This window comes from Poecilia formosa, unplaced genomic scaffold, assembly GCF_000485575.1.
Source record: "Poecilia formosa unplaced genomic scaffold, Poecilia_formosa-5.1.2 Scaffold2, whole genome shotgun sequence".
Lineage (NCBI taxonomy): Eukaryota > Metazoa > Chordata > Actinopteri > Cyprinodontiformes > Poeciliidae > Poecilia > Poecilia formosa.
The window spans coordinates 4,494,787-4,516,217 of NW_006799941.1; the positions used below are offsets into that span (position 1 = coordinate 4,494,787).

The 21,431-nt window shown below is 38.7% G+C and overlaps 1 protein-coding gene across 4 annotated transcripts; it reads right to left on the reverse strand.

The window, feature by feature from the left end:
* Positions 1–241: 241 nt before the first annotated feature.
* On the reverse strand, positions 242–11,979 carry h6pd (hexose-6-phosphate dehydrogenase (glucose 1-dehydrogenase)). Of its 4 annotated transcripts, none has more exons than XM_007550730.2 (5): positions 11,926–11,979; positions 7,165–7,832; positions 6,956–7,073; positions 4,902–5,171; positions 242–4,173 (listed from the first exon to the last, which is right to left on the reverse strand). In XM_007550730.2, exons 2-5 carry the CDS (start codon positions 7,804–7,806, stop codon positions 2,828–2,830), a joined length of 2,376 nt encoding a protein of 791 aa, XP_007550792.1. In that variant the 5' UTR covers positions 7,807–7,832; positions 11,926–11,979; the 3' UTR covers positions 242–2,827. The 4 variants fall into 4 exon arrangements, with proteins under 4 accessions (XP_007550792.1, XP_007550773.1, XP_016526447.1 ...); XM_007550711.2 differs by lacking the exon at positions 11,926–11,979 and adding an exon at positions 11,696–11,797; XM_016670961.1 differs by lacking the exon at positions 11,926–11,979 and adding an exon at positions 11,199–11,292.
* Positions 11,980–21,431: the final 9,452 nt, after the last annotated feature.

A 21,431-nucleotide genomic window follows, 5' to 3' on the forward strand; every position in this document is an offset into this window, starting at 1 on the left:
TAAATGTTTAAAGTTGCAACAAACCCACATATTTTTTACTGGTGCTGTTCAGAAATTGTAGTAGTAAAACTCAGATTGTTTCCCTCTCTGAACAACCAGACCTAAAATATTAGAAATAATATTTCCTTTTAGGAAATAACACCAGTAATAATGTTTGAATCTCTCGTAGGTGCAACAGCCTGAAATTAAATAAAATTGATTCATTTTCATGAATCAAATAAAGGATGTTTTGAGCAGGAATATAATAAATCAGATTTTTATTGAAAGAAAACTCTCAAGGCAAACTTCATAAACAATTCACTGAAATACAATCAATTCTGTCTGAAACGAAAAAGTTTCAAAAAATAAAAATCACCTGCAGATTGTACAGAAATAACCTGAAAGGAATGTTTATTGATATGCTGATTAAAAATCTCTGCAGCACAAATAACCGTCATCACTCTAGAAAACCTCGATTTTAAGACTTTTCTTAATTGCATTGTAACCCTGCCACCAAGTATCTGCAGAAACACCTGAGATTTGCTACGACTTGCACAAACAAACACACCGATTCTGTCTAAAATAAATCTCTTGTGTTTGTTTGCCTCTAAGCACCAGATTTCACAGCATCACATGCTTCAAACTTCCTGCTCTGAGCTGGAGACTTGGATTCCTGTGATTCGTCTACATCTCCACTCAGATCACACCGTTTCACAAACGCTATGAAACAAATCTTCAACTGCATTCACTCACGCAGATTTCACATAAAGTTTCACCTTTTGATAGGAAAGAACCAGAAGTTTTTGGCCATTAACTGTAAACTGCAAATACTGGGCACTCTGCTGTGTTTGAAAGCTTAACTTTATCACCACACTTTATTTATAACTCATAACTAGTTGCCTAAAGGGCTTCTTAAAGTGAAATGTACTGACCCAAATCCTAGTAGATTTCCACTGATCTAATAAACTTGTTTGACTGGCAGTGCAGATCAGAAGTTTACATACACTCGCATGAAGACAAATGTTACCAATTTGGGTCTTTTAAAGATTTATTTGAACAGCTCCTTTTCCATTGTGGTGTTTAATTATAGTCGCTGCAGTGCCAGCAGGGCTGAATTTGGTGTTGCTCTCCTTTAGCCAAACCAAAACTGCTCTGTTTTCGTCCAACTGGGATCATTTTTCTGCAGTTTTGTCCATGTTTCAACCCTCCCACCCTGGAGGCTGCAAACCGCAGTTCATTTGGCACATGTGGTCATCCAAGCTTTGCCAAAAGTGATTAAGAACGGAGCCATGTTTTTAAATGTTAAAGTAATGAAAAAAAACCTGCTGTTCAGCTTTTTTTATGCAACATTTGTATAAAATGTCCACCACAGAATGGCACTAGTGATACAAAAACATAATCTTATTTTTGTTAGGCTGCAAACTATGTTGTTCCTTTATTTTTCATAAATATTAAACATTTCTTCTAAGAAATATCTTAATGCTATAAAATTATTTTTGTTTCTTAGAAATAGGATTGTGTTTCTTTAATTTAATACGACTTACCTATATAATAAGAGTTGTTGGTTTTGCAGCTCTAGAAAGTTTGTTTTTGTTAGGAACTGGAGAAAATTGTCAGCCTCAGAGGAAAGAAAATTGGTCTGAAAATTCAATCAAGGCTCATGTCTGTAATAAACTGTGACACCATTTAGTATCATTGCAGAACCTAAAACTTAATCCTGCAGGAATTAGTGAAATTTTCAGCTCCGACCAGGAAACTTCTGGAGAAAACAGAGACGGGTATTTGGCCATAAAACAAGAAGAATGTTTGATGATGGAGAACACAGTACCGACTGTGAAGCACGGCGGTGACAGCGTCATGCTGAGGGTTTGTTTCAACGATAGCGGTATTTGAGCATGGCTCAAAGTAGAAGCAGGACAACCTCCAGGTTCAACAACTTCACCTCAGTTTAACAATGGCTGAAATTTGGACATAATTGGAAGTAAAAAGACCATAAAAGACATTAAGTCTGATTATGAAATAGAGAATGAAACCAACAGTAAGCTGCTCGAATGCCTCTAAACCTGAATGAAAGGTTTAAATAGGTTTAAAGACACTGGTCTGTGTCATTATATCAACTGATTTAAATGTGTTTTAGTGTCAAATATAAGAAGATTGATCATCCAGCCCAGTTCATGGCTGCAGAAAGTGGTTTCTCTGTAACTTTCTAAGGCATCACTTCAAATAGTAGTTATGGTGTATGTATATATTTGAGCCGGTATGTAAAATTTGGACAAATGTTTAGAAAAAAAAAAAATCCCAATTTTTAGAAATCAATCAAAAGAATGGTTAAAATAGGTAATTATAAGATGTTGCATAAACTTGTGACTGGAGCTGTGTTGTCCTAAGCTCAAACAAGGAAATGTTTAGTAAATGTGATTTATGGTTAAAGCAAAAACCTGAAGTTCCTGGTCACCTTGGTGTCGCTTCCTAACCACCACTTCCATTAAAGCAGCTGCATTCTCTGATTGAACAGAAGAAAAACACATTTCAAAAACACAAAATCTCACTAAGTATTTTTGATCTAGTTTCTAATGCTGATATCTTGGCACATTTGAGATAAGACAAGACTAACTTACAAGTAACTTTTCAGAAGTGCTATTTATAACTGGGACATGACATTTTAACTTATGATATAGGACAAATGTTTTATTCCACCATTTTCATCAATAGGAATCATTTACTTAAAACCACCTCCTATTTATTGCTGAAAAGTTAATTTCGTCTTGTTTCTGGCGTACAAAGATATTTTGCATTAGAAAACAGTTTGAAAATACTTGGCGTTTGTGTTTTTTCGGTGCATAATCGCCTATCCTAAAAGTGCGTCATAATCTATATACCAAACTAGCCTTCCATTATCTGGCTTCACCCAGGTGACGGGATATTTCTCCAGGTTGTCCTTAACTCGGCTCAGCTGGGTGACCAGCTCATGTTTGCCTTTGCCCATCACCAGCAGAGCGACGGTGCGAGCTCGGTTGATGGCGCTAAAGGTGAGGCTCATTCTCTGATGGGGCTTGATGGGGCTCTCTGTGAGAGCCACCAGACTTCCTCCCGCCTCGTTCAGTTTCCCGCCGGGGAACAGAGAAGCGGTGTGGCCGTCGTATCCGACGCCCAGCAACACAAAGTGAAAGCTGGAGACGTTGACGAGTTTGTTGATCTCCTTCTCGTACAGCTGGGCTCCTCCGTCCTCCTCCACGCAGAGCCGCTGGTTGAGCTGCACCGGCATGGGGTGGATGTTGTAGTACGGTATCCTCACGTGTTGCAGCAGGTGTTTGTGCATGCTGTGGAAGTTGGAGTCCGCCTCAGTCAGTGGGACGCAGCGCTCGTCCACCATCCAGACGTGCGTGTCTCTCCAGGGGAAGGAGAAGTGGTGCAGGACCAGCCTGCGGAACAGAGCGAGCGGAGTGGAGCCCCCAGAGAGCGCCAGGTGGAAGATCCCGCCCTCCCGCACGGCTGCCTCGGCTGCTTCCTGCATATCCGCGGCCAGCCGCTCCACCAGCTCCTCCGACCAGGCGGACACCATCTCAGCGCCGCGAAACTTCCCTTGCATCACCTGGAAGCTGCTGGCCGACGGCCCTCCCGCCTGATCTGGGCTGATGATCACGGCCTCGCTGTTGAAGCGGATTTCCTTCCCCCTCAGATGGACATCCAGCATGTCTCCGTTGTCGGCGCCGCCGGGGTAGATCCGGGGGAAGGACGCCCTCAGGGCACTGAGGAGCGGAGTCCAGACTTCCCAGGAGGCCAGCAGGTTTTCAGTGCTGACAAAATTGTTCTTCTGTCCAGCAAAAATGTGATGGATGAGCTCTGAGTATGCTTCCCTTTCTGTTGTCGGAGTTTGCACAAAGTAATCGGAAATGTGCAAACCCAAAACGTCGACGTCTTTGTGCTCCGTCACTTCCTTCCACTCGCCGCCTTTCAGAACTGGTTTGAATAAGTTCTTGCTGACCAGAACCGCTGGATATTTGAGACTGCCGTGGCCGAAGTGGAAAACTATCTGTTTGGGTTTGCAGTGGACGTTGTTATGGCTCTGAAGGCAGAAGACGTCGTTCTTGAAAAGGACGCGCGCGTACCCGACGCTTTCGTCTAGCATCTTCCCAGAGACCAGAAGAACAGGAACGCCTTCGTACTGCGCATCCTCGATGTGGGCCAGAACGGCTGCAACACACGCAGAATTTATATTTACAAATTAAACAAACACAGTAAAAAAAAATACAAAGGCTGCGACTAATGACCATTTTAGTAATGGATTATTTTGTTAATTATCTAAAGATTATTTATATAGATGGCCACTATATACTATATTCAACCACTTAAGCCTTTTTTGTACAATGTTACAAACACATTAAAAGATGCAAGTAAAAAAAGTAATTCAATTCCTTTTTAAAATAGGAAAATAAACATTTTATCGCCTAACACAGCATTCATTTACACAGTATTATGCTGTGGAAATGTCTTCCTTTAGCATGAACAGGAAAAATGGATGAAGCTAAATAAAGAGCAGATCATGTTGGAGGCTCTACAAAAAACCCAAATCACAGACAAACAATGGAATAGTTTAGAACAAAGCATTTGTTCAGAGTGGCCTAGTCCAAGCCCGGACTTTAAGTCCGAGAATCTGACCTTTACAGATGCTTCCATCCGAACTCAATTTGAGACATTTTGTTAAGACGACTGGTCCCCAAAATCTCTCAACCTTCTTGAAATTGCAAATCGATTGATTATTTTCCTTCTTCTACATTTTTATGAACCATTTTCTGACTCACAAAATACCAGAAAATTACACCGACATTTGAGAGTGTAGCATGTCGAAATGAGAACTTCAAGCAGTGTGATTACCATAAAGTAAAGACAGGAAACATTGCGAAAGAAAGCTGTGTGTTCACCTGCAAACGTTGACGTCAGACTGACGTACTCTTTGGTTTTATTCAGCTCCTGTTGGACCTCGGTTTTGTAGTTCTGGTACTGTCCGACGACCGCCTGATTCTTTCCCAACGGCAGCATGGAGCCGAGGACCTCCCGCTTGTTTCGAAGAACTTCTCCGCTGTTGCTCACATTGGCAGGAAGCTTCATGGTCAGCAGGGTCATGACCTCAGTCAGGTGGTTCTGCAGGACATCTCGGATCACTCCGTACTCGTCGTAGAAGGAAATCCGACCTGAGGCGTCAAAACAAGAGGCAGCATGGAGACATGTTTTCAAAAATGAAATCAGTTATTGGGTTATATTGAAAAACATATAATACAAAATATCTATCAAGTGAAATATCTTATTTGATAAATGAAAGAAAAATTAAATACATACATATTTGAGCAAATTCATTACTATGTTTAAATGCTACATATGTTTTAGTAAATGTAATTTTATAGTTTCTGTGCATTAGTCCATTATGACACACTTTAAACCATCAGTTTAGCTCCACCCACCCACCCTGACAAGCTTGAAAAACAAAACAATTTAACAATATCTAAATAAGTTATATGGAAATATAAACATTTTAAATGAAATGGATGCACAAGTTTGAAATAACTCTTCAAAGTTTTCTTAAATATTAATTAAATCATTTTGAATTAAAAATATTTAAAGATATATTTAAGTTTTGAATTATTGGACTGGACTGGTCCCTTTAATAAATGTAGTGTTGGTCAGAGGTGTTATTCATGACATTTAACTAATTTATCTAACTATAACTATTCTGTATGATTTTCTGTATGATTTTGCAAATACAATAGATACAAACTGTGACTACTTTTTTCAAATATAGTTATCTAACAGACTGACTATATATTCCATGAATATCTATTTAGTAACTTGTTTATGTGCTGGATTGAGACAGTTTTGACCAAAGTAGGGCTGCAGTGGCTTAATTTTAACAATCTGTAGAGATGAAAACGTTCAATATATTTCATTTTACATTATGCATAAAATCTTCAAAGCAAGATTGAAACCGTCACGATGACCACCTTAACTTCCTTCACATTCAAACATTCACATTTCATATTTTCTGATCCAGAGAATAAAGCACTTTAAGAATATGAACTCTGATGTGACCTTTGACCTCCCTCTCTGAAGCTTCTCTGTATTGGGTATTGTTGAAAGAACAGCAGATGACATGATGGCCCTGTTTATTGTCTTATACAGCCGTTTATGGAGCAATTAGCCTGGGGTGACTGACAAGCCTTAAAAGGGTAAAGGTGCACAACCTCCAGAGTTGGTTAATGTTTAGTACTTTTCTAAAAGCAGCAAAGACTTTTACACTAAATGACATTTATTTCAGGATAGGAGCTGATGAAAGAACTAACCAAGTTTCTTAAAGATGTCTATGTCATTTGTTGCAATATTCTCCCACTAAAAACTTTAGAGAAAAATCCACATGAAGAGAAGAAATGACATTAAAAGAGAATTGTTTACAAAATATCTTCATTTTCCAGAGTCCTTTGTTCTCTTCTATTCTTTGCACATGTTTCCTGCAGAATTTAGGTTTTGAGACCAAGATGAACCATTTTTGTGTTACTTTGGCCTTATATTTTGGATCATTATTATATTTAAAGACTAAATGAGGAGGTATTGTTGTTTTCTTTGTAGCGACAAACAGCTTTTATTGGAAACGTTCTGTTATTTCCAAGAGTTCATGATGCCATGTACCTATATTTATACAATGAGAGAAGAATATGTCATGGATTCTTGGTTAAAGTTCCTAGACATGCTAATTAACTTAAAAAAATAAAGTGTACATTAAAATTGTTCTATTGTATACATTGTAAGGGTTGTTAATACACTGATGGTTTTGTTAGAAAATATTTCTAAACATGGATTTATTCCCCCTGACTCGGTTAACTCAGTTTATCTAAATGTTTCAGTGTAATCCAAACATTTTGAATTTATCTGGCCAGCAGTGAGCGTGAAGATGTGTAAAAACAAGATGGAGGAAACCTTTAATCACCTTTAACATCCAGAGTCTCCTTCAAAACGATCTCTATCCTCTCAATGTGATGCCTGTTCCAGATGGGGTCCAAAAACTTTCTGTTCTCCATCCTGAATGGAAGTATCTTTGACACCACCTTTTTTCATGAAAAGAAGAATAAAAAAATGTAATTAAACATATAAATTGCCAGGAGGGACAGTAACATGGTCTGATGGATCTTTTCTCACCTGCTTCCCTAAGTAGTGGTCGATTCTGTACATCTCTTCATCCTTCAATGCACCCATCAGCTCGGTCGCCAACACCTGAGCACTGAGGTAGTCGTGTCCGAACGGTTTCTCGAGGACGACCCTCAGCCAGGTCCCGTCGGCCGGCCTGCAGCTGCTGTTGATCTTCTCCGCAACACCTGCGTACGCGAAAGCCGGGACCGAGAGGTAAAAGAGGCGTCCGGCCTCCGTCATTCCCTCCTGCTGGAGCTGCTGCTCGATGTGCCGGGCTAGCTCCTGGTAGTCCTCCAGAGTCTTCAGCTGCCGATACTGCGAGAGCCGCAGGAACTGGTCCTTCAGGATGGCGCAGCGGTCCTGAGAAACGTCCTTGGAGCAGGTGACCGCCTTCAGGATCTCAAAGAGGACCGGCGTGGCCTGTTCAGACGGGGACAAGCCTCCCCCGTAGAAAGAAAAGGTGTTTCCGCCACTGACCTGGCTCACATACAGCTGAAAGAATCCCTGCCACAAATATTTCCTCGCCAGGTCTCCAGTTCCTCCGACTACAACCACAGAAACATGGCCAGCTTTCTGAGCCTGCGTTCCCTCCTCGCCGTATCCTGCGCCAGCACACAGAGCGACGAGGAGCAGTGAGACGGCTAAAGACATTTTCTAGTCTCAACACTCCAAAAGTCCTGTATGGACACAGAAGAGCAAAATTATCAATGTTTTAATCCAACCCGAATATTTAGGGATAGGGTGAAATGACAAGGTTGAACTGCATTAATAAAAATACAAATGTACACATTGTTATTGTACATATTAGTGCAACAAATCTCATTTCTCAAGCGAAATTTAAACATAGCAGAGATACAAAAAAAATGTAAAAACCATAAACGTTTCCATCTGCAGTGACAGAACAGATCATTTACTTAAAGTCGGCGTTTCTTGTTCTTTCTTTGTTCCTCTAGACTCTAGAGGCATCGATCCAGACTGGTGTGCAGCAACGCAAGCCAGGGATGTGGACTTTTGCTCTTTGCTCAGGGGCGTTGAGCTTCCAGTCTGAGAGCTGGACTAGTTGGGAATTCTGGGAAAATCCTGCCCACTTACTGATGATTTTGCAAGGGATAAAAGCCCTCTATTGAGAAAGACAGAAAAACTTAAACAAAATGGATCTTTTGATGAAAATGGGAAAAAGCGGATGGTTGAGCGGCTTGAATCTGCAATATATTAAATCATCCTATTCCACACTTGAAGAGATTATATGAAAAAAAGTTATTGGTCAGTAGATTATTATTGATTTAGTTGAAGACAACGGATCAAAATGTTGAATGGTTCACATGTTACACCAATATTAGTCGATTCTTCTATGTCTGAATTAATGTACAATAGTTAACAGTTTTTAATTAACTGGAAATATAACGTAAGTAAATAAAAAACCGGTGCCTTACGTATTTTTTTAATGGATAACGGCTTCAATTCTTGATTTTAAGAAAGCAAAATACTCCTTAGTCATTCATTTTTATTTTTTCTGATATTTTGAAAAGAATATTCAGCTCACAATGTTGGTTTGGCTGTTGTCTATTTACTCCACTTATAAGGCCCCATTTAAATGTTTATGTTTAAAGAGCAATCACTCCAAATCAGGTTTTTTGGAGGTAAAAGAATTCTTATATTTTATATTTAGTCTAATATTTTCTAATTAGAAATAATAAAAAGAAAGGTTAGAGTTGTTGCATTGCTTAAACTAATTGGAATATAATACAAACAGAAAGAGATGAAAAGCACAAATATTGAAAAAGCCATTTATATTTAAATCAAAATTTGATTATTGAAATCTAATAACATTTTTGATTTTAATTCTTTTTTTTTCCACTGGGAGAACGAGATATGAGAACATGATTGTAAAATTTTGCAGCACTTAATGCCTCAATGTAATGCTGTAGATTCAGCAAAAGCTTACATAATTTAGCTGAGTAAATGAAAACACCTGCATTTTCATCATTTCAGAGTAAAAATGATTTAATTTCCACAATCAAGGGAGACTGAACATTGCAAAAAGTGACTAAAACACAGGATGATGAAGCTGACTTTATGAGCAACATCTGGACTCCCAGCTGCTGATCGTAATGTTTACACTGTGGCAATACAAACGGCAAAGGCCAAACTGCATCAGCAGCTACAAAATACCAGCTTTCCAAATGCAAAAATACTAAATGTAGCCCAAGACAACTAAAAATGACCAAACTATTTTACTGATTTCCACTGGAAAATATCTTAAACATATAAGCTTCTGATTTAGCCTATTACGTCCTCAGTCTCAGTCTGTGAGCAAAAATAAAATAGAGAGAGAGAGAAAAAAAAAAAAAGACACGTGCAACATTTGGAGCACAGATCGATTATTTTATCTGCATAGTGTTGCTGGTAAACTGGAGAGCTCCTGCATCAACAACCTGATGCGTCCTGGGTGCACAAAGGAGAGTCATCGCAGATCCTTCCTACCACCACTGCTTCCAGCAGTTTCAGACTCATTTAAAGTTTACATCCCAGCTGGCATTTGCATAGTTTCTCCACAGTAGAACTTTAAATTACATTTCTATTCCTTCTAAAATTGCTGCAAAATAAAGAAAAATTATCAAAAAGGACACATTCTTATTCTGGTGCCGTTCCTACTTTTAATATTTCCTCTGTCCCCGTCACGGAGTACAGTCATAATATTCAATAAGTTAGAATACGCATTTTTAGTTTGAATTTTCATTTCATGAGAGTAGATTTTCACAATTCACACAAATAAATGATTGAAAACATCTGTCTGAATGTAATTAATCTGCATAATGCGTTTCACTTAGTAAATCCTGTGACTGAAACAATTACCTTCTTTAATTTTTTTAGGGATTTTGTTTTGGGATTTTGTTTGTAAGAGCTATGCATTCAGATATAGCTTCAGCGTTGATACACATTTTCTCTATTGACTAGAACTAATAAATGACATGCAACACGCTGCAGCGAACAACGAAGCCCTCAGTAAAGTACATCATGTTCATAAACTCAAATGGTTGAGTTTAATATTTACAGTGCAGTAATGTTTTATTACATCACAAATGCTGGTTTCAAAACAATCTGTGTGTGTTCTAAAAAGGGTCATTGAACAGTAATTTACATTGCCTGGCTCCTGCACAGTATATGCAGAGTAGAGGCAATAAAATGATATTAAGAACTGGTATCATTTTATATTCTTTTTCCATGCACACTCCCTAAACACAAATATTCTGGAAAAACAAACATCCTGAAGGAAACATAATTTAAGTTTGCATAATTTTCAGAAGTCCTTAAAGAAAACATATACACAGCATTACTATTCAATGTCTTTTCCCCGTCCCTATTGGCAACACAGCCGGAGTTTATTGTTGAAATTTTAGTTGATTTTAGTTGATTCAAATTTCCCATTTCTTATATTTTACAAAACCAACTGATTTTATATGTGAAATGGTATAACTGACCCACATAAAATCCATTTTAATAAAAAATGGTTGAATATGTTATAGCCCAATTTCAGAATATTTAATTTAGAAAGAGGATGAAACTAGTTTTATCTCAAAGCAGAATATTTCCTGTTCCTGTTTTAGTGATGAACATATCATAATCTGCAGAACCAAGATCTTTTTGTGAAATATTCTAACTACCGTACTGGTAAATTTTGAAAGACGGATTTGGGGGAATATTGGATCAGAAATGTTAATATTAATTGGGAGAGATCTGCACTGCGTTAATTTAAAATCATATCTGGTCTTGGAATTTAAAATATTTTAATGCCATTTCCCCACTATATTGTTTGTTTTTACATATACCCCTCCAGAACATACGCGTGCAAGTTTTTAAAAATATATTTAAGTAAGTAAACAAATATTTGTTTAATAGGTTACTCTTAACTGAATGCAAAGCTGTAGTCAGTGTTTCTAAACAATGACAAAGTGTTGGAGTTTGCCCCCCACATTAACACACACACCGTGTATTGATGTCCGATATCGCTCACGTTGTGTCAAATTTGGTGCCCCGGTTACCTGTATTCTTCTCCTGCTACCCCGACAATCTCGTTCAGCTCCGGCTAAACACCGTTAAACATCTGGAGACGATTTCTCGGTCCATCCCTTGTAGCTACATTTGCAATGAATAAATGTCACCAAACTGCTACAAGTAACGCGAAATAAACACTACACGAACAGCTGCTGCTTCAAAGTACATACACGTTAACGAAGGTAGCAACAAATAGGACTTACAACGCTTACGGAAACAAGTGGCCAAGGTATAAACTTGCTCATCGATATTACATCCTCAAAGCTGTTTGTTCATGTGGCAAAAGACAAACATTTACTGCTGAAAAACACGTTGGTCACTCGATTCCACCTGCTAGCTGTCAAACTGCACTTCCGCTGCTAACACAACGCTGTTGCTGCTTGTGGTCTCATGTAAAAATCGACAGAAAGTGATGATAACTCTTCGCCGTAAATAAATATGTATAAACGGGACATACAAGCTACATAAAAGTGAAACAACGAACCTGCACTGAGCTGCCTACAACTCCATCAAAGGACGCTTCCTGTCCCGGTCACGTGATCTACGCTGGTTTTAGTTCCACGCGACGGTGTTTTGAAGCAATAGTTCTTCCTGAAGCTCCTCTCCGTTTTTCTACCCAGGTTTAAATACATACAGATCATTGATAAAAACAACTAGTAAGGAGCTGTTTAGTTTCCATTTGGGCTCAATAAAGTATTTCGAATTTGAATTTACCTTGCAGCAAGAAAGTCTTGGCTTTGAATCCAAGCTGACTGTGTGGTTGTTTGGTCTCTCTTAATCAGGGTGTCATCAATGAGGTCTTTAAAGGGCAGATTGTTAGAGAATCTGCCCTTTCTACAACTGGTTTGTTCAAATAGTTTAATATTTGAGCAAACTATTCAAAGATGAATAGTTCTATTACCATTTGATTTGAACTTTTTGAAGTTACACAATTTAGCTGAAATTAAGTTTTATTTGAAAACTAGTTTCAAATAAATGTATGGAAGAGGACTAGGGCCACTGAAAGAAAAAAAAATCTGACTTTAATCTCAGAATTTTTTTCAGTGGCCCTAATCCTCTTCTGTATAGATTTTTTTTTTATCTATTAAAAAAAAATCTGATAAATTAGTTGTATTACCCCCCTCTCCTCCCACAGTCAAGGTGCAACAGTCTGAATGGTCTAGAGCTTAGAATTTTGGTCTAGATCATGAGATCTATAGTATTGTCTTGCTGTTCAATATGGGAAACATCTTGACCATGCAGAGCCCTGAAAGTCATAATCAGGTTTTTTAAATGTATTCTAAAATTAATTGGTAGTGATTCAATTAAACAATAAAAAATTCAGGAGTCATAATTGCTTTTCTCAGCTGTTTTTACTGTTTATAATATGACTGCGCTTCCACTTGCTGTGTTGTTAAACTAATAGCGCCCTCTTTTGGTCATTGAGTGATACTGCTACTTTTCACAGCCGTCCTCTTGTTGCATCTAAAACCATTGATCCTATTAGCTCAACATACTAAATATAACAACTCTCTTACATAGTAAACAACTTAAACAACTTTACTTTAAAAAGTGAAAAGAAAACGAAAACTGATGAGGAGCAGCTGACTTTTGATAGATAAATATCAGCTTCTGTTCGACCTGCATTGTTCAGCTGTCTCCTAGCGTCCCTCAGAGAAATCATGTGTCCCTTTTGGCTCAGTAATGATCTTATTGTTGTGGACCACACTGCAGGTTGTTGTCTCTGGTCCTGCTTTTATATTCCTCTCAACAGATGTGGCCGTCAGAGCACTCTTGACCCAGCTGTTCAATGTTTCATAGCTACTTAGTGTCTCACTTTCTGAAAACTAGACTCAAAATGCTATTTTTATACCCCCTCGTTCCTTGGAGAACTTGGTTGTTTATATTTCTTGTAGGATAACTTGCAGCATTTCAGATAAAAGGTTGGAGAAGCATTCAAGAGGTGTGACAGATAAGAGAAGTGGTCAGAAAAACAAACTGTTGCCTCTCAGACAGCTGTAATGCCTGTGATCAAGCCCTCCCAAGTTGGCCAGCCTCTGTGAAATGTAAACAGTAAACAGGATGGAGCATCCTGTGTTTGTGTGTGTGTGTGTCATGCAGTCTGGCTGTTATTGTGGAGGTGATGGCTGGAGACGGCCTAAAAGAGAATGAGCCCCAGCAGAGCCAGCTGTCACTGCCATAACCTCAGACACGGAGAGACTTCAGGACGTCTCCACCCCCCCGTCCCCAATCATTCTCCACAGCTCACATCCCCCCCGGCTTCCTTCCTCCCCTTTGTTAAGCCTGCGGGGCAGACTTCGTCAAGCTGAGCACACAAATGAATGCATATGAATGTGTGCTGTCATCTTTATTAGGCTGCTTTGCCAACACTCATTAGAATTAACACGGCTCTTTACTAAAGCCAGTTTCACTCTCAGTCCTCACCCCCAGTCCTCATTTGCCAGACTGAGGACTGGGGGTCCTCAGTCTGGCAGTTTGGGATAAACTGCCCAGACTGGCAGTTTGGGCAGTTTATCTGCAGTTTGGGATAAATTTGACTGCAGTTTGGGATAAATTTGAATACACAACCTGTTGCATGCTAATAAGTGAGCATAACACACAGGAATGATTGACAGGCCCATTTTTAAATGGCTCACAAGGCCTGCAGTAATTTTAAGCTCTAGTTATTTGATATACACAATGCACTTTGAGAGTATTTATACCCCTCGATCTTTTCTACTTTATAGTTTGTGAGAACTACGAACTTCATTGTATTGCCTTGCATTCTGAGTGATAGATCAACACAAATCAGTGCCTGATTGTGACTTGGAAGGAAAACAAAATGGTTTACTTCTTTTGTTTTCCTTTCTTTCTTTTTTTTCCACAAAAAAGTTCTTCTACTCTCATTTGATTTTCTCTGATACTCCTGAATAAAACCCAGTGGAGCTACTGGTCTTTACAAACCACCGTTTAAAACTTTTTTCCGGTGTTGTTTAATCTTAGTATAATTCCAGTTTTTTTTTTTAGAACATTGGTAAACAAACAAAATCATGAAGACACAGCAGATTCATGATTTTAATTTTAATTTAATTTGATTCAATTTTAATTTAATTTGATTTAGTTTAGTTATTTAGCACGTCATTTCAAGGCACTATGCAAAAATAGTAATTTCAATCAATATTACATTCCAAGAATCAAGCAGCGCATTAGGTTCAGTTCATTATACAAATTAGATTTAAATGGTTTGTTGAATGTAATTTGAACTTCCCATGCGTTGTGTTGTTAACATTACAACAATCCCTTACACCAGTGGTCCCCAAACTACGGCCTGCGGGCCGGATCCAGCCCGCCTCCACATTTGGTCCGGCCCCCTGAACAATACCAGAGAGCATTTAGATTTTTTTCCATATACATATAAGCCGCTACTTTTTTTCCTAAACTTTGAACCATGTGGCTTATAGTCCGGTACGACTTATATGTGGATTTTTCTTCAACCACCAGGGGGCTCTTTAGCAGGAAGTGAATCATTGGAAGTCAAAATTGGAAATAAAAGAAGAAATTGGCCATTAAAACGGAATTAGGTTTTAATAGGGAATTGAAATTTGAAAATGTTGTTGATAATTTAAATAATATTGAGGGGAAAAAGAAGATTTTTTGTTTTTTTAAATAATACTGGGATCATTATGAGAATTTGAGGCATAAATATTAGGATCCAATAGATGGCAGTAGTGCAACAATAATGGATGCAAGCTGCCGTTGAAATCTAAAGAAGAAGAAGAAGAAGAAGAAGGCGCCCATTTTCATTTAGCACATGCTAGTAGCAGACACGAAGGATCAGCACTTTTACTGTTACAGTTACCGTTCAGAAACTATCGTAATCAGTTCAGTTAAATCTAAATTTGGCAACTTTTTCTTTTTCCACCATAATAAATGTGATATTCAGTCAACCTGTTATGACTCAAATGTTGGGTGTCTGCGCCCCTCTGCTGCATCGTTGTGGAAAACCTGGAGCGGAAGAGAATATCTGGCTTATAGTCCGGAAAATACGGTATTTATTTCATAAATAGTGTTATTTCCTGGATTTTTTCTGTGAAGAACCCAGAGAGGGTTATTTTATTGTGCTTTCTGGAAAACAATACATTTTTACATTTAGGCACTCCTGCAAATGTCACACTTTTTCTGTTACAAACTGACTCAGGCCCCCAGCAGAGAAGGGAAAAGTTATGTGGCCCTCACAGGAAAAAGTTTGGGGACCCCTGGCTTACACTGAGCATGCATGTAGCAACAGCGGAGATGAAAAACTCACCTTTACCAGGAAGAAACCAGCAACAGAACCAGATTCAGTACGAGCGACGGTCTGCCACGACTGAGGATTGAGAAGGCAGCAAATACACAAGAAAGAAACAGAAGAACTGATAGGAGAACCTTCTGTGGTAATGAAAAGTAAAACATTAATAGCAGCAGAGGGTGAATGTTTAGTTGTTGGCAGCATTATCTCAGCTGATCAACTTCTCCTGGAAGGCAACACAGCCAATCAGAAAACGGAAGAAAAAACAAAACGTAGAGAAAACGTAGAGTTAGCAGAGGAAATAACAGTAAATAATGCAAATTGGAGAGTTGCAGACAGTTCAGTAGTGGAAAAGTCTAAATCAGACTTTGGTTTTAAAACCATAAACCAAAGCCTTGTATGTCTCACAGAACATGGTTAAATATCCCATCCAAAAATAGAAAGATTATGGCACAATTGCAAACCTACAAAGGCACGACTCTCCATCTACTGTAAGCAAATACAACATCCATCAGAGAAGCAGCCACTGATTTAGTTTATAAGTCACCGAACGGCTTACCACCAAAATACATTAAAGATCTGCTGTTGTTGTATCAACCTTCCAGACCTTTCAGGTCTTCAGGTTCTGGTTCTGGTGTGCGCTGCGTCCGCAGAACCGAACATGGAGAAGCAGCATTCAGCTTCTATGCACCACAAATCTGGAACAATCTTCTGGAAAATTGTAAAACAGCTGAAACACTGAGTTCCTTTAAATCTAGACTAAAACCAGAGTTGCTTTTGAAACAGTATAAATTAAACATTAACATTTAGATGTGTAACAATGGCACTTGACAATTGTCGACTGTTGTACAGCTTTGTGTTTTGTGTGTGTGTGTGTGTGTGTGTGTGTGTGTATTTATGATGTAAAGTACTTTGAGCTGCCTTGTTGCTGAAATGTGCCATACAAATAAACTTGATTGACTGATTGATTGAGCAGCATACAATTAGTCAGTCTGGGAATCTGTTCTTAATGAAATCGTGGCAATAAAAAGCTGACTTTTGAAAGTCATAGGAAGGAATGTTTGCAGTTTCCTACATGTGAAACACAGCAAATATGTGAGAAAATGTTTTATGTACATGCAAAGCTTTACATAAAGCATGGTGATGGCAGCATCATTCTGTGGGGATGGTATTCTTCCTCAAGGAGAGGGAAGCTAGTTGACAGGATGATGGCTGCATTAAAACAAAGGAAAATTTTAAAAGAAAGTCTATTAGAAGCTGTAAAAGACCAAAGATTGGGACAGGTTTAATTTTCAGCAGCAAAACAACCCTAAATTTAGACTAACATCAAAGCATATTTACATCAAAATCCAGACCTAAATCTAACTGAAACTGAGGAACTAGGAAGTAAACTATACAGAACTAGACTTCTGTGGAAATTGAAATTCATTGACATCTGACTAAGATTCCTCTATTTTGCAAACAGGAATGATTAGAGATTCCCATCTGCACATGTGCAAACATGGTAGAGACATAAGGCAGAACAAGCTGCAGCTGTTGTTGAAGAGAAAAGATGTTCTGTAAAGTATTGACTCAGAGCGTTAAAAACAAATACTCTTTATACTTTTGACTTTTTAATATGAAAAGAAAAAATCTGAAAAGCATCCCGTAAAAGTCCAGCAATGCAGGTGGAAGTTTGCAGTTGTGACAAAATGTGAAAAATCCATATTTAATTTAAAAATGACTGTGGCTGTAAGGTAAGTGTAGATGGTCTTACATTTCAAAGCATCTTGAATTTCCCGTCATGCTACAAGACCTTTTGCTTTCGTCTGCCGCTGCTCGTTGGTTTAGGTCAGTGTAATTGCGGGCAGCGTTGACTAATCGGGACCAGACCGATGTTCCCTGTGAGTAACTTCCTGGCTTTCTAACCACATTCTCACAGTTCTTCTGTTCATGATACAAAACTTGTCAGAACGTGCTGTTTGCTTTGTTTCCGAGTGCTCTCCCGCACACGGGGGAGCCTTTATAGACAAGAGACACCCGCCCTGAGCTTCAGCTGAAGGAGGCAGTGTTTTCAGCGGTGGCATGAGGACTTTTCAAAGGGAAATGACTCAAGACATGAAGGGGGGGAAAAAAAAACATGCAGGCTTTTCTACAAAGGGTAGACAAGAGAGTAAAGGATAAAGAAACGACTACAGGATCCATTCAATGTTTGCAGGGATGAAAGAATGTTGCTTTTGTTGTGTTGTCATTAGAGCAGAGGTTTTCTGCATACTTCTTTCATGTCGATGAAATTTCCATCCAGTGTGATGCCCAGTCATGTCTAAAACACCAAGGGTGGTGAACAGAGGTATGTCATTGTAGTTGCCCAGCAGGGATATCTCCTGGATTTGTCAGCACATAGTTTTGTTGTTGTTTTCTTTTCACAGATCATGCTTTGTGTGGTTTCTGTTATCAGATGTGGGATTGCACAATGTTCTGTGGTTTGAAAGCCTTTATATTTTGTAGGATCATGAGATCTCCTTTAAAACTCATGAGGATTAACTCCAAAGCTTTAATGACTCCTTTAATGTGGGGGAAAACCTCAGAAACAGGACTTTTAACTGATTTAAAGGCAAATTATCGATGATCTGTTTCTTTAATTAGATGTTATTTTGTAAAGAATATGTTCAGTTTGTGTGTAAATTTGTGACACAATTAAGATGAAAAGTTTACATCCACTTGTTTTAAAGGGTGAAGTTATGGATGTGAAATTATGGATTTTCTGTATATTTTTACTAATCCATGCAGCCAAAATGATGTATACTTCCTCAAAATTACATATACCCTTACAAACGATTGATTAGATGTGGTTTAGCAAACAACACCTCAGCCATGCTCTTTTTGTAGTAGTTTGAAATAATGTTTTTCTTTTTTAAAGAACACAAATTTCAACCACAGTCTGAATATTTCCAGTATAGCTGATGTCAGTATGTCTCTTTAGTCTTATTTCTATCTGCTTTATCCATTACAAAACCAGTCCTGATGTGATCTTTGTTTGACATTCATTTGAGTCAATTTTCAATCATCTAGCGGATGATTATTTTAGACCAAGTTGAAGAATTTGGTCTTCTTCTATCATTCCACCCATATTGTGCAACTCATCATTACCTCTTATAGTTAAACGTGATGTTACCACCCACATGCTTGGTCAGGTCTTTGGTGTGAAAGTCTCACCTTGTCTCGTCTGAGCATACAAAAGCATGTAAATGTTGTGGTGAAACCACGTTTGCCTTGTCTGACCATGAAACTCTTCTCCAAAGTGAGTCAGAGACAGAAGGTGTCCATTATAGAGCTGGAGCTTATTATTTGGTCTATGCTCTCTCCATTCATTTTACTAGTGCCGTGACAACTTCTACGCAGTCTTCATTGGACTAACATTTTGTGGATTGGCCTTGAAGCATTCCAACCAGCTTGCTTTACTTGAAAGGTTGGGTCAAATAGCTGGAATTTGGATATAATTGGATGTTTCAACTCGTCTAGAAACAAACTTCCTGTCTTGGAATGGATGGAATAGGCTTCTGGAACGACCCCAGATAAAAATTATTCCTGAAGCTTGAGGATGTCAGCAAAAGAACGTAACACCCAAGTAAATATTAGTGGTGGTGTGTGTATATTTCAGCATGTCTGAATAATTTTACCACTTTGGGACTTGAGAAAATCCAAAATAAACATATTGAACTTTTGAAATTCACAGAAGTTTGTTGTTGTATGATAGTCTGAAAAAAAGAATGATTCAAATGAATGTTATAAGCCCAAAACTGAGGTAAATAAACTTTTCACCAGAACTGTACATCTGGAGTTTTCCAGTCTTTGTTTTTTCTTTTATTTATTTTTTGACGTTTAGCTTAAATTTGACCTAATTTCTTTTGCATCTGCAGTTTTTTCTGTTAAGATATGGACTTGGCACTCAAAGTTTATGTGGTAAAATATTGCTAACTGCTAATATTCAAATTGACCTTGTATCCCGGTATAGCTCTTGTTTTTAGAGTTATGTAATTGCACCAATATAGATTGCATTGGACACGAAATTTTCTGAATTCGTCTATCATTATAATGTCTCCACCAGCTTTTTGTGAGCTTTTGCATCTTAGCCACCAAAAATATACAGCTGTTTAGGGCATTAAGGGCAGTTAGAGACTTACGAAGGGGCCAAATATAATACTGGCAAGCTGTGAATGGATACATGCCACTTGAAATATAATATTACACTAAGTAAACTAATGAATTTGTGAGGTTGCAAATACAAATGACGTTAAACAGCTTTGTGCCTGTTTGCTTTTTTGGGGTGAAATCTTGCAATGATGTAATGAGGATCCATGTTCATATTCACATGATAACCAAACATGTGAATCCATCGTCTCTCAACAAGGTTTGTCAGGTTTCTCGCTGTGAGTTGTGGAAAGCAGCTGGTAGATCTCATGCTTGCGATGCACAGAAACTCCCTGGTGTTTTCTGCAGCGTTCCATCTCCATCTTTGCTGATACCACAGGAACAGAGGAGTTTAAGGGGAGGTGCGTGGGGTGGGGAACCAGGTCTGAATGACATGGCGTTGCTGCATCGGCCGTTGCTCGCTGACCCACAAAATGCAGGCCCAACCCCCTGTGTGAAGAACTTTTGTGCTGTCATCACCCTCAGAAGCCCGGCAATGAGAGACGGACAGAGGGAGGGGGCGAGGCAGCAGTCCACACTCTGCAGCAGGACACATGCTATGTTAGGTAAATGAAAAGGAGCTTGTATTGTAATGAAAAGCATTTGCATACTTGTGCGTTAGAGAGGGTGTTAACCTTTGACACCCTCGAGGACAGGATGACAACGGGAAGCACTTCTCAGAGCCCGAGCACCGACACTTGAAAGCGGCACCTAAACGCACGTAAACGTGTTTTCAAAAACTAGTGAAGAGTGAAGGAAAAGGGCAATGTGAGTGCTTGGGTGGACGTTTCCTTCAAGTGTTGGTCTGCACTCAAACAAATGTGGATTGTGTAATTGATTGGTAAGAGATACGTAGGTGTTAAAGGAGTGCAGTTGCATTTTTCTTATCCTCTTTAGGGGAGTTTTATTACAAAAGTTCAGTCACTTAAGAGGTGCTTTGAGCAGAGTATTTGGTTAAGTTTAAACTGACAGAGTAAGAGAGCAGATTAAAATACGAAAAAATAACATTGAACTCCTTTTAACTTTGCCACAAATCAAATTATTTTCACAAAACATATTCGCCTCTGATAGAACACAGTACAAAATGTACAGCTAACATGAGTTTTGACTTAAACTGCATTTAATTTTGAAAGTAATTAAAGCGTCAGATCGTTTTTCTTTCCCTACAAGGTCAGAAAGTCATAATTCAACCCACACTTAACTTGTTAATCTGCTTCTTTTTACCAGCATCTTCCATTCTCTGTGTTGTGTGATTAATGCCTGTGTTTAGTAGCGTCGGACAAGACAATGTTCGACCCTTCAGCTGATTTTTTTGGGTGACTCTTTGTCTGGATGCTCTCTGCTGCCCCCTCCACCTCAGTTTGTCTCACTCTTCATTTCTGCTGCTCTCAGCCTGAGGGGGCTCTTCTCTCCAAGTGCACGCCGCTCCACAGAGGAGACTTGACTCTGACATTCCTGCAGATAACAGTTGCTAGGTGACGCCATTGTTGGGTTTTTCTTTGTGGCCTCATATTCATACCCAAATCCTAAACTTCTTTTTGAGGAACGTCTCATTAGTAGTCATATATTCATACCAGACCACCCCCCCACTTGACCCCTCCTTTACCAGCCGTGGGAAAGACAAGACCTGGACAAGTTGTGGAGGATTCAGGCAATTACTTGAGAGATGGTCAAATCATTGAACAGCCTAAACACACTTTTAATGTCACAATATGCACCATTTGCACTGTAACACAGTCATTTAGTTGTAACATTGTACATAGAATAAACATCTAAGGTGATT

What these genes read in the sequence shown, in the direction of transcription:
- h6pd (XM_007550730.2), bottom strand. Translation starts at nt 7,806, where the DNA reads ATGTCTTTAGCCGTCTCACTGCTCCTCGTCGCTCTGTGTGCTGGCGCA. An exon ending in GGAGACTCTGGATGTTAAAG is followed by an intron (nt 5,172 to 6,955) that starts GTGATTAAAGGT and finishes TTGACGCCTCAG; the next exon opens with GTCGGATTTCCTTCTACGAC. An exon ending in TCTGACGTCAACGTTTGCAG is followed by an intron (nt 4,174 to 4,901) that starts GTGAACACACAG and finishes CGTGTGTTGCAG; the next exon opens with CCGTTCTGGCCCACATCGAG.